The following is a 13831-nucleotide window of genomic DNA, read 5'->3' as shown; positions in this document are numbered from 1 at the left end:
AAGCTTAAAAACATTGTCCAGTCATATATACATATATTTTCCTTTGGTGAGCAAGGGTCTCACTATGTAGCCCTGGTTGGCCTTGAATTCAGAGATCGGCCTGCCTGCTCTGCCTCCCAAGTGCCATGACTAAAGGCATTCGCCACCACACCTGGCTCAATGAATACATTTCTTAGGGTATGTTAAGGAAATTAAATATGGAAAAAGTCATAATGACAAAGACATTCATAACATTACTATTCACACAGAAGAATGAAAGCTGATACTACTCACTCTGTAGGCTTCATTAATACATGTCTACATGCAACTCCAGTGCTACAGTCTCCAAGTTTTCTCTGTTAGTGTTTCTAAATACTACAGTTTTAAAAATAGTCTGCTTGGAAGGATTCTGACAACCTACAACAGAAAGCCTGTACTGGTGTCTTGGCACAGAACGGTCCACTCAAACCACCCCCACCAGAATTATGAGACCAAGTTCTTGCTATGTGCTAACAAACACAACTGTTCTTTCTTTGGCTCTGGTGGTGACACTGAGGGCCATGATTTGCTTAGTTCAGCATTCTGTAAGGCACTGCCATACACATAGCAAGAAAGCCAGGAATAGCATATACTATCCTTCTGCATAAAGTTAAAAAAACAACAGTAGTTGGTTTTGTGTGTGTGTGTGTGTGTGTGTGTGTGTGTGTGTGTGTGTGTGTGTGTGTGTACACGTACGTACCCACACCTGGGTTTGAGCCCTAGTACCATAAACAAAACACAATAAATCACTCAGTGAATACTTATATGCACAGATATGGCAAGATGAAAGAGTAGGTTATAAAACTGAATATTATAAAACTGTTGACTCAAACATACCTTTCACACTCAGGCTCATGAAAATCAGTTTGAAATATTATGGTTGATTTTCTACTTATCCCTCACTTAATTCCATATTATTTGAATATGTTAAATAAGCTACTATTTTTATAACGAAAAGAACAAATTAAGACTACTGTAGACAAAAGGCGTGGTAGCTTCTAGCCCAGCTGAGCGGTGTGAGAGCCTACTCTAAGAACAGTGGTAGAGAGGAGCACCTGATGCCTTCTGGTTTGTCAGGGGTGAACAGGAACTTGCACAAATACATACATAGAAAAGAAATCTTAAAAATATTGTGAATGATATAAAACTAAACACTGCTATACAGTATAAAAGAAAAAAATCAGGTTTATCTTAAAACCATTTCAATATGATGTTTCATTTCAAACTTTTTTTTGGAGACAGCCTACATGCCCAGGCTGGCCTCAAACTGGAGTCTCTACTTTACTACGATCACAGATGTGCACCACCACTCTCAGCTTTACTCATGTGTTTAAAAGCTGAATAGAGAAACTAGAGAGATTGCTCAGTGGTTAAGAATGTGTGGTGAGTGAGTTCAAGGCCAGCCTGGGCTACAGAGTGAGTTCCAGGAAAGGCGTAAAGCTACAGAGAAACCCTGTCTCAAAAGGAAAAAAAAAAAAAAAAAAAAACGAAGGGGGGAAAAAAGAATGTGTCTGTCGTGAGAGAACCTGAGTCCCATTCCCAGCATCCATATGTGGCAACTCACAACTAAGTGTAACTCAGTACTAGGGATCTATTGCCTCTGGTCTCCAAGGGCACCTGCTCCCAAAAACACATAATTAAAAATATACCTCCACAAAACAACAACAACAAAACCCCAAACAAACAACAAAACAAAACTAAGAGACATGGAAGAGATTTTTAAAGGAGGGTAGAATAGGTCTGAAGTCGTGGTGCAGGCTTATATGGGCACACATTCATTCTATCTTTCCATTAGCAAAATAAAGTGTGGGGCTGGACAGATGGCTCAGCAGCTGAGAGCATTTGTTCTTTGAGAAGAATAGAGCTCAGTTTCCAGCACTCTCGCCAGGCAGTTTAATAAAATAATCTTAGATGAGAAGAGAGCCAGGTATAGGAGTGCACAGAAGGCCAGCGGAGGTGAGTAAGAGTTCCAGGCAGCGAGGACTACAAGGAGAGACCCTGACTACAAAGAAACAAACAAAACAAAAAACAAACCAAAAAAGAAAAAGAAAAAGGAAGTGCTGAGGTAGACACGACAGCTCACACTTGTAATTGGTACCCACGTGCACATACCACACAAATACACACAATAAAATAAATCTCTAAGAATTTAATTAAAAAAGAGAGAAAACCAAACAGTAGGTTCTCAGTCTAATGAGAAAAAGACAGTAAATTACAATGTGACTGTCTGGTGGTAGAACAAATGGCCCAAACTTTCACCAAGACAGATCAACATTACTCAGAAATTTAAAACTATCAGTACACTTCTCAAAGTCCAACATCAATATTCACTTATTTAAGAATTTGATATAGACAGACTACTCATTAATTACTCTTTATGAGGCATGAGTATAGAATATCAAAAATTTTTAAATAATAGGCATATTAATCTGTAATAAGATACTTTAAAACACAATTTTTAAAAATGTTTAACATGGAACACTTGAAATAAGCTTTTCTAAAGATACAAAGACGTCTTAGCTTTTAGAATTCTGTTCATATTCTACCAATCACTATGAGACTGGATAAGCAGCTTTATCCTTCAGAATCTTAGTTTCCTCCTTGTGAATTAGCAATGTCTATTCTGCCTACTTCACACACGTGTAGTCATGATTAAATATGAAAAGCAGGAAATTACAAAGTTGTAACAAATATAAATGTCATTAATATTTTTAGAAAATGTTAAAGAGTAGGTCAAGGTCATTATTCCATAAAACTTGAGATTTAAACAACCCTAATGTTTCTGTTGATATAATGCTGCATTTTTAGTTAGCACTGTCCAAAAGGGAAAGGAGCACTCATATGGTTCAAAATACAACTAGTGCAACAAAGCTCTTCATTTTGTTCCAAGACAGGGTTTCTCTGTGTAACTCCAACTGTCTTAGAACTCACTCTGAAGCCATGCTGGCCTTGAACTCAGAGATCTGCCTGCCTCTGCCTCCTGGAGTGCAGGATTAAAGGCCTATGTCACAGTTGCCCAGCTAAAGCTATTACATTTGGCTTTCTCCCTCCAACATATTTTTTTAATTTAAGTAATTACAACTATAAGAACATAATATATGAACAAGAGTGAGACACAGATGGATTAGCAGTTAAGAGTATCTACTGCTTTTTCACAGGACTCATGTTCCATTCCCAGGACCCAAGTTCTGTTCCCAGCACCAACATTAGGCAGCTCACAAACACCTGCAACTCAAGCCCCAGGAGACACAACACCCTTGTCGGGACTCTGTAGGCACCTGCACTCATATATATACATACCCACATACAGACATACGTGCAGGCAAAACAATCACACACACTAAGACTTTTTTTTTTAAAGTTGGATACTTAGCAAAAGAGCTATAACCACTGAGCCAACCTTACCTTTTGCTCTGCTTGTATGAACTCTTGCACGGACCCAAACAACATCATCAGCCTTTTGTACTGTTAAGTCTTTAACTCGAACCAAAACTCTATCTGTAATACACAGTAAAGCCACTTTAAAAATTCAGTAGTCAAAATTATCTGCCTGATCTTGGTATTGTCACTTTCCTAATTTTCTTTAGTCATTTTTCTCTATGCAGTATGCCCCCATTGTGAAGTGCATTTCCTAAACACAATTCTCTACTATCTTCACTACCACCACTGCCACTACCTCAAACCAAGCTACGATTTTCTCCTGCCTAAACTACAGCCATAGGCTCTTAACTGTCCTCCTTCGAATTCCGTCTATACTGTAGTTAAAAAAGCTTCGCACTGCAAATCTGTTCAACATTTCAATGCCTTTAAATGGCCAAATATAATGTATCCTCACCTGCCTGGGCCAAAGCTAACAGGATGATCTGTGTACAGAAAATGGCCATATGTTCTAAATAGACTAGCCACAGGATTCCCTGACAGGCATGGATAATCATGGTATGTCATTCCCCAGAACTATGAGCAATCTAGGGAAACACTGATCAGAATAGGTAAACGCTGGGAAAAGTCTCTTCAAAGTCCCTGCCTCAGGTAGTGCAGGCCCTGGGCTGCAGTTAGGCCTTTCCTGCTAGCCTGGGTTCACAGGAGAGAATGAGGCAGTGATGAAGGAAGCGGGGACTGAGAAACAAATATTGACGATGCTCGTCTCTAATCCAGTGGTTCTCAACCTGTGGGTCTCCAACCCTCTGGGGGCTGAACGATCCTTTCACAGGGGTCACATATCAGATTATCCTGCATTTCACATATTTACATTATGATTCATAACAATACAAAATAACAATTATGAAGTAGCAACAAAAATGTTACGGCTGGGGGTCACCACAACATAAGGAACTGTATTAAAGGCCACAGCATTAGGAAGGTTGAGAACCACTGCTTTAATCCAATTGTACTTGATGCATCTCATATTTTTTCCCCTATACTTAGTATAGGAACCTACTGGCAGTAGATAAGCTCTAACCATTACGCACCCTAACATTAACCAAAATAGTACATCCATCCAGAGTCCCCCAAATAGGAAAAGTTATAAAGACACTGTTATGTAGAGAGAGCGCTATGAAATAACATTCAGAAATCATTCCCTTTTTTTTTTTGGTTTTTCGAGACAGGGTTTATCTGTGTAGCCCTGGCTGTCTTGGAACTCGCTTAGACTAGGCTGGCCTTGAACTCAGATATCTGCCTGCCTCTACTTCCCAGGTGCTGGGATTAAAGGTGTATGCCGCCACCATCACCTGGCCACAAAAATCATTCTTATTGTTTTAAATATGTACTAATTTGATTAGATAAAAGTTTAGGTATTAAGTAAAAACAACAATAAAGAGTAATAGTATGTTCTAAAAATCAAATTATAAATGTATGCTATCTACTTCATCTAAATAGTCTTATAAGGCAAAGATACAGCAGTAGAAAATGTGGTTTGCAGAACACTATGGTTCTCAAGGTCAAAAGCAAAGGGCACGAAGGAGGAATATTCTAATAGACTATGTACTAAGCCAACTTATGCATCCACTGTGCAAACCAGGAAAGACACACCGTGAAAGGTAGAAGACAAACAGCCTGAGGTTTGTACATTTGGCCAAGAGGTGGTGGTGGTGGTGGTGGTGGCGGCGGCGGCGGCGGCGGCGGCGCAGCACACCTTTAATCCTAGCACTCGAGAGGCAGGGGCAGGCGGATCTCTGTTTGAGGCCAGCCTGGGCTACAAAGAGAGTTCCAGGACAGCCAGGGCTACACAGAGAAACTGTCTGGGGTGGGGGTGGGAAAATTAAAACAGATTTGAAAATGCCAAGATCTGGTTGGGAGTAGTGAACTCTGGCTAAATCAGCACTCAGAGGTATAGAGAGGAGGGACAGAAGTTAAAGGTCCTTCTCAGCTACACTCAGAGTTCAAGGCCAGCCTGGGTATACCTATACACAAGACTCTCGTCTCAAAAAATAAAAACTAGAAAAGAAGCCTGGGTGGCGGCGCGGCAGCGGCGCATACCTTTAATCCCAGCACTTGGGAGGCAGATCCAGGCAGGCTACAGTGCGAGTTCCAGGACAGGCTCCAAAGCTACACAGAGAAACCCTGTCTTGAAAAAACAAAAAAACAAAAGAAAAGAAAAAAATTCTTTCCCAGATTAGGACTTCAAACTGATGATGTTAATAGAGTGTGGTAATATTTACTAGGTTGTGAGTGACAATTAAACTTTCAAAGTCATTCTTTTGGAGGAATGCCTTAGTCAATCCTATTTTAAACTTCATGAAGTGTTCTAGAATTAGAAGGAAGATACTAACCTGGTTTTTCTTGGGACTGTATCATAGAGGATATCCCATATCTCTCTTTAGCATAATCCTAGGGGAAAAAAAAAAGAATTTTTTGCAGTATGACTTTAACTTAAACACATTAATATAAGCACCTAGAACTACAAATAAATTTGCATTAATTTTCAAAAACATTTCATTAATTTAAAATCAGCCATTTTAAAATATGAAATTTTGTTTACTTGTGTATGTGCTTACTGCAAACAGAAAAGCACCCAGTTTCTGGTTTTGCATTTATTATACGTATATACATATATGCATGACTATATCAAGCATAATAGCAGTCTGGTATAATTTACACATGCATAAAATGCATCTTAATTACCCTTTTCAAAAGGGAGATTAATCTACTTCAAAGGAGAGATATAAATTTCCCCCGTGAAGGGAGTAGGATGAAGTGCTACAGTTTTATTAACTTCCTATTACAGGAAGAGATGTTCAAAGAGAACCAGTGCTTTAGGTAAGGTTTCTGAGTACCAGATGTTCAGTTCTGAGAAACTGGAGCTGCTGAATATACGCTAACTACAACTCTGCTTTTGTAAAACACCATCAGGAAATTCACCTGCTTCCTATTTCCAGAAACTAGCCTCCTAACAACAGGTTACAAGACTAAGGACTATGGCGGTGTTATCAAATTCCATGTTAAAGTCAGGAACAGGAGGCCTGAGTTCTGGCTATGAACTACACTTATTAAATAGATTATGTGGTCTTTCATTTAATCTCACCTCTAAAATGATCTTAAGTTCCTTCCACTTACACAGTTGGAGAACTCTATCACAATATACTATATTTCATACCTATACTACTTACAAGGGTGCACTGATAATGTATACGATTAGATACACCAACACACAAAAATAACTTCCTTAGATTTTTGCAAGGTAGTTTTGAAAGATCTGTCTGGAACAGTTTCTGTCTTTTGAATTGTCTTGTTGAAATTCTCTCAATATGAGAAAGTGTTTGTTTTCTTTATAACTACACCTAAATAAAACATGTTTTGGGTTTTACCAAGCAATTACTTTTTGAATATTATTAAAATACATACATTTAAGGAGAAACAACAACCTGGGGAACAGTAGAAAGGCACTGTCACATAATGAAACTTGATGTCATAATAGGAGGGAGTGTGTGACCAAAGGAGGGGGAAAGCGTTATCTCTTCCATTTAGTATTCACATTTCAGCAGAATTAAATATTAACTTAATATTCTGAGTAATGATGTGGTTACCACAAATGCTTAATTCCTCCACCAAAAAATTAGGAGAGCCAAAGATTAAGGCTTAAGTATCACAATACACCTAACTTGAAGGACGGTTTCTAACTTTTGATTTCTGGATAGTGCTAAAGGATCACTGAGGGTTATCTCTGTGAACTGCATTACCTACTTCACCAGGTCACGGAGAAAGGGAATTAACATGTGTTCACAGCTGTCCCAAGGAAAAGTCATTAAAGCACACTGGCAGCCAGTTTTGCAGAGGGCTGTCATTACTGGCCAGAACATTAGGAGGGCTGAGAGGATATCGATTAGCAGTGCTTTATCAAAAAATGTCCGGGGACTGGCGTGGTGTGTTACGTGCAGGACGTGCTAACTTGGGCAGGCTCGTGGGAGCCCCGCTGCGGCGACTTCCGGTTCACACTGGGCGCCACATGTTTGCCCGACTCCCCCCGCCACCCCCCCTCCCCCCGGAACACGCTTCTCCCAGGCCACGGTTCCCAAGAAACACAGTCCCAGGCTGCTCGGGCCGCGCGGCCGGGGTAGCCCTGTGGGCCCTCGGCGGCGACAGCCCACGCCGCGCGGCCCGCAGGTAAAGTGAGGACGGGAGCGTCCCGCTCGCCCCACTCCCTCCCCGGCCCCGGGGCAGAAGGAAACCCACTTCCGCCGCCTCCACGATCTCCCGCGGCTTCTCCTGACCCTTGCGGCTGGCGTTGGCGCTGGGCATCGGGACACTGGACTCGGGGAGTGGGTACCACCCTCCCTCGCACGCAGGCTTCCGGAAGTACGGCCAGCAAGAGAGCGTCTCCCGCCCGCACCGGCGTGCCCTCCCGGCCCTGGCTCGAAGCACGCAGGACGCCGCGTGCAGCCTCGGCTGCGGAAAATATCGCGAGAGCCACCGCGGCGATCTCGCGCGCCGCCGCCGCCGCCGCCGGTTCCGCCCCGCCCACAGGCGCGCTAGCGGGAGTTGCCGAGACTTGGGGTGTGGTCTCGCGGGATTGGCTCCGCCCCGTCTTCCCCGGGGCGCCGCTTAACATGTCTTCTTGGCCTAAGTGCGTTCCTGTTAATTGCCTTCCTCGTTCTCACCAAACAACCCCCTTCTTTCTTTTTCTTTTCTTTTTTCTTTTTTGACAGGGTCTGGGTAGTGCTGGGTGGCCTGGAACTCAGAGATCCTCCTGCCTCTGCTCCCCGAGTGCTGGGATTAAGGGCATGAAGCGCCGTGATGAGCTTCATTTGTTTTAAGACGGAGCATCACTGTGTCACGCTCTTGTTTTTTACCCCCTTTTGGTTTTTTGTGACAGGGTGTAGTTTTGGTGCCTGACCTGGATCTCGATCTGTAGCCCAGGCTGGCCTCGAACTCACAGAGACCCGCCTGCCTCTGCCTCCCGAGTGCTGGGATGAAAGGCGTGCGCCACCAACGCCCGGCTGAGGCATGCTCTTTTGATCACAGACAATTGATCAAATCATCTCTCCAAGTTCAAGCCCGAATCTCCGCTTTTGGACGTTAATGCCTTCACTGCCCTGTGGAGGCATGCCCTTTGGGTCGGAGGAGGCCTCTGGGCAGGCTGCCCCTCTATGGGAGCGCGGGGTGCTGGGTTCCAGGTAGCTGGCTGGGTTGCTAAGGAGTGCGGAGTGCGGGCATAAAGGCGGTAACCTACACGGTGTCCTTGACTCTGCATTGTTAAGGCAGTGCATCATGATGGTTGTTTAATAGGTGGATCTCCCCAAATTAGACTTAAAAAATGTAATTGGTCTTTTTGAATGTGGGGTTTGGTGACAGAGGCCTTCAATTACAGCACTCAGGAGGCAGAGGCAGGAAAGTGGGGCCAGCCTTGTCTGCATAGTGAGGATTCATGTTCTTGACTCTGGACGAACGTAGGCTGATCTTCCATCTCGGTGCATGCTTACTACCTAGAAGAGAACCATTTTAATTGTCTGCTCCTGTTTGCAGAAGAAATCATTCATTCACTCACTCACTCATTTATTATTTATTTGTTTATTTATTATTCATTCATTCATTCATTTATTTATTTATGGTTTTTCGAGACAGGGTTTCTCTGTGTAGCTTTGCGCCTTTCCTGGAATTTGCTTTGGAGACCAGGCTGACCTTGAACTCACAGAGATCTGCCTGGCTCTGCCTCCCTAGTGCTGGGATTGAAGGCGTGTGCCACTACCGCCGGCGAATTTATTCATTCCTTAGGGAATGATATTGAATATTTATGATCAATAATACATCCCTTTATACTTGGGATTCCAACACAGAATTTTCTTCATTTTTTTTAAAAAAGAAGTACTAATTCCCTCAGGCTTAGTACTAATGTATGAACTGATTGACAGAAGTCTGAATATAAATCCTATCTGTTGTCATTTTGCTAGTTTAGGGATTTCATATTTCAATGTGTCCACAAGGTTTCATAAGATAATTCTTTTTGTTTGTTGTCCTTTTACCACATACTTCTTACTATGGCTCCTTTGGTATTCTCATTAAGGTCATAACTTTGGAGTAATGATGTAAAAATGTGTAAGAAATATCAACTATGACTTTTCTATCAAATACTATACAACTTGTGTTTAGGACAAGGAATTCAAATCTTTTTATCTCCCCCTCCCTGTAAGACTTTTATGAAAGTGTTTTAATCCTCCCCACCAAGTAAAACCTTTGTTTACACAAAGTCCCCACGCTCTGCTCTAGGACTTTGCTGGCCTGGAGCAGTGACCCTTTTCTTCTTGGGGCAGTGACCCTCTCCCCCCTTCCGCCTTCATTTCCTGTGGGCCAATTCTTCTCAGACTAGCCAACGGAATAGGATTGTGAGGCGGGACCCCAGCCAATGGGGGGAAAGACACAGCTGAGTTAAAATAAAAACCAAATGGACTTCCTGTCTCGGCATGTGTGCTCCTCAGAGCACACCCTCTGATCAAGAGTAAAGTTGGCCTTGTCCAGATTCTTCCGTTGGAATGGTGGTCTCTTTCTTTGGGACCTTGAACTTATTTCTCATAATACACGTCCTTGCTTTCTCTTCTCGTAGTGACAGAAGAAAAGCATTTGCCACATCAGCAGCCGCATGCTATATTCCTGAAGTCTCTCCAGTGCCAGGATTCACTGACACAAAAGGCTGAACTGTTGCCCCCTTTACCCCTAAGCATCTATATTTTGAAATCCTAGCCCAGAGTATAACTGAATTAGGAGATGGGATCTTAAAAGAGGTAACTAGGTTAAAATAAGGTCACTGGTGTAAGCCTGTGCTGGCTAGTCCTAGGTCAACTTGACACACAAACTAGAGTTATCTGAAAGGAGGGAACTTCAATTGAGAAGCTGCCTCCATAAGATCTGCCTGTAAGTCATTTTCTTAATTAGTGATTGAGAAAGCTAGCCCATGGTGGGTGGTGCCATCCCTGGGCAGGTGGTCCTGGGTTCTATAAGAAAACAGGCAGGACTCCTCCATGGTCTCTGCATCAGTTCCTCCCTCCAGGTTCATGCCCTGTTTGATTTCTTGCCCTGACTCTCATCGATGATGAACAGCAATGTGGAAGCATAAAACAAATAAACTCTTTCCTCCCAAACTTGCTTTTTTGGTCATGGTGTTTGCACACAGGAATAGAAACTCTAACGAAGGCAGAGCCTAAATCCAGTGTCCTTATAACAGGAGGAAATTAGAACATGAATACTATGGGAATTACAAGAAATTTGGGGTCATATCAGTTGGATACATTCTTATCTGCCTCTCACTACTAAGAATTTGACTCCCTCTTTAAGCTTTTTTTCCCTGAGACTCTCAATTAAACTCTATAAGAAATGTAACACTGGAAGCAGAACAAGTTATTAGTTTATTAATGTTGCTGCTAAAGTGGTAGCTTGTAGAATTAAGCCCTTAATTTATCAATTACTTATCCTTCCTTCCTCCTCACTACCTACTGGAATTATATATCAGTAAGGTAATGGTATTATAGAAATTTATGCATGTCATAATTCTCTGCAAGGATCGGTAACTCCTTATTTACAAAAATTATAAACTGGATAATGATGGGAAGGACACATTTTTAAGTATAACTTACTAGTAAAGAGCCTACAGAAATCATTGTGCTACTAAATAAAATGCAGGTTGATTATTCTACACTGATAATAATTGGCTGGTAGCATAAGCATGTTACTTTGGATATATAGGTAACAATATCCTAAAGATCTCCTTTAAGATGTTTTTGAAGATACCATGGGTTATTACTTGAAATTACATCTGAAAATCCTATAGAGATTGCTTTCAATGCTTTTACTGATAACTCCTTGTCTTAGGAGTTTATTCCTGTGAAGAGACACCATGACCACAGCAACTCTTATAAAGGAAAATATTTAGTTGGGGCTAGCTTACAGTTCAGAGATTTAGTGCATTATCATCATGGCAGGACATGGTGGCATGCAGGCAGACATGGTGCTGGAGAAGGAGCTGAGAGTTCTAGATTTGGATCGATCCTCAGGCAGCATGAAGAGAGAGTAACGTTGGGCCTGGCTTGAAGATCTGAAACCTCACCCCCACCCCCAGTGGTACTTCTTTCAACAAGGCCACACTTCCAATAATGCCACTTCCTATGAGTCTATGGGGCCATTTTCATTCAAATTCCACTCCCTGGCCCCCAAAGGCATGTAGCCATATCATAATGGAAAACTATATTCAGTCCAACTTTAAAAGTTCCATAGTCTATAACACTCTCCACATTGCTTAAAAGTTCAAAGTCTCTTCAGAGACTCATAGTAATCTCTTAACTGTAATTCCCTGTAAAATCAAAATAAAAAAGCAGATCACATACTTTGAATAGCCAATGGCACAGGATATACTTTACCATTCCAAAAGGGAGAAAAGGGAGCATAATGAGGAAATGACCAAAGCAAGACTAAAAACCAGCTGGGCAAACTCCAAACTCTGTATCTCCATGTCTGATGGCAAAGCACTCTTTAGATCTCGAACTGTGGTGGTTTGAAAGAAAATGGCTCCCAAAGCAAGTGGCACTATTAGGAGGTGTGGTTTTGTTGGAGTGGGTGTGGCCTTATTGGAGGAAGTGTGTCACTGTCGGGGCAGGCTTTGAGGTTTCCTATGCTCAGGATACCACACAGTGTCTCAGTCAACTTCCTGTTGCCTGCAAGATGTGAGATTCTCAGCTACTTCGCCAGCACTGTGTCTGCCAGCATGCCAGCATGCTACCTGCCATGATGATAATCATGGATTGAACCTCTGAAACTATTAAGTGAGCCACCCCAATTAAATTTTCCTTACAAGAGTTGCTGTGGTCATGGTGTCTCTTCACAGCAATAAAAACCTTAAATAAGACAGAAGTTGGTGTTGTTGGGATGTTTTTGCTCTTTTGGGGTCTTGCCACTGTGGGAGCCCGTTTTCAGGTTCCTTGTGGCTTTACCCAGCAGGTCCACATAGAGGATAATTAGGACCACGGGCCTGAGTGCAGGTGTCTGAGATGGTCTGAACTTGGCTGTGCTGGGGGAGGTCTTTTGCTCCACCCCTTGGCGTCTCTATAAATACCCTGGGGCAGAGACAGTCGGGGCCATTGGAAAAGGTTCCAGGCCCTCTCGAGGCTATCCTTTATTTTCTATCCGTTTATCTCCGCAATATTCTCTGTAATAAATCCTTCTATCTAATATTTCCTGCTGCTTGCACTCAAGAAAACTCTGGGGAGTTGTGGGGTTGGTGGGTAAATGCCCTCCATGCCACCCAGCTCCCAAATAAACATACATGGAGGCTTATTCTTACTTAGAAATTCCTGGCCTTAACTTGGCTTATTTCTAGCCAGCTTACCTTAAAATTACCTTAAAATTATGCCATCTACCTTTTGCCTCTCGGCTTTTTTCCCCCCTTGCTTTTGTATATTTTACTTTTACTCTTACTCCATGGCTGGCTGGGTAGCTGGGTAGCTGTGTGGCTGGCCCCTGGCATCCTCTTCTTTCCTCTCTCACTCCTTCTTTTTTCTTCTCCCAGATTTCTCCTTTTATTTATTCTTTCTGCCTGCCAGGCCCACCTATCCTTTCTCCTGCCTCACTATTGGCCATTCAGCTCTCTATTAGTCTATCAGGTGTTTTAGACAGGCACAGTAACACAGCTTCACAGAGTTAAACAAATGCAAAATAAACAAACGTAACATACCTTAAAATTATATTCTACAACAAGTTGGTACCAGGGACTGGGGTATTGCTGTGATAGGCCTGACCATATTTTTGTTTGAAGTAATATGGACTTCGAGTTAGGAAAGCAATGGAATGCCTAAAGTGCTGCTTAATGGTCCATACTAGTAGGAACATGGAAGACAATGGTGTGGAGTGTGATTTCATGAACTGTGGGAATCAAGAGATTTCAGAGTAGAAGAATGTTAGTATGTGGACTAGAGACTGGTCTTGTGATATTTTGGTGAAGAAAGTAGCTGCTTTTTGTCCTTGTCTGAAGAGTCTGCCTGAGGTTAAAGTGAAGAGTTTTGGATTAATTCTGTTGGCAGAGGAAATCTCAAAAAACAGCCCAGTATAGTCTTTGTCGTGTGGTTATTAGTGGTAACTCTAAGGAAGATTTATAATGAAAAGGAACAAGCTGAGCAGGATAAATTACAAAACGTAAAATTTAAGGAGAAAAAGGGCCTCAGGAAGTGGAATAGAGCTAAGTCCTGTGTTCAAGGAGATAAATGGATTAAGAAATGGAATAAAGGGAGTGGTAAACTCAGGGCAAGAACCCACCCAGCTAAATTTCCAACTTTTGAAAAGGAACTAAAGAAAAGCTTAGAGCTGGGTATGGTGGGGCACACTCTTTAATCCCAGC

At 42.2% G+C, this 13831-nt stretch overlaps 1 protein-coding gene across 1 annotated transcript in view; it reads right to left on the bottom strand.

Moving 5' to 3' along the window:
- The window catches only part of Dars1 (aspartyl-tRNA synthetase 1), a 52654-nt gene extending 44707 nt beyond the window's left edge, over positions 1–7947 (bottom strand). The window contains exons 1-3 of the mRNA XM_028874958.2: positions 7690–7947; positions 5790–5847; positions 3424–3516 (exon numbers count right to left, since the gene is read on the bottom strand). Coding sequence (XP_028730791.1) covers positions 3424–3516; positions 5790–5847; positions 7690–7755 — 217 coding nt within the window. The 5' untranslated portion in view covers positions 7756–7947. The remainder of the gene's footprint in view (positions 1–3423; positions 3517–5789; positions 5848–7689) is intronic.
- Between the last annotated feature and the right edge of the window lie 5884 nt (positions 7948–13831).

The sequence above is a fragment of the Peromyscus leucopus genome, chromosome 15, assembly GCF_004664715.2.
Source record: "Peromyscus leucopus breed LL Stock chromosome 15, UCI_PerLeu_2.1, whole genome shotgun sequence".
NCBI classification, from domain to species: domain Eukaryota; kingdom Metazoa; phylum Chordata; class Mammalia; order Rodentia; family Cricetidae; genus Peromyscus; species Peromyscus leucopus.
This window is presented reverse-complemented; position numbering and strand designations above follow the sequence as displayed.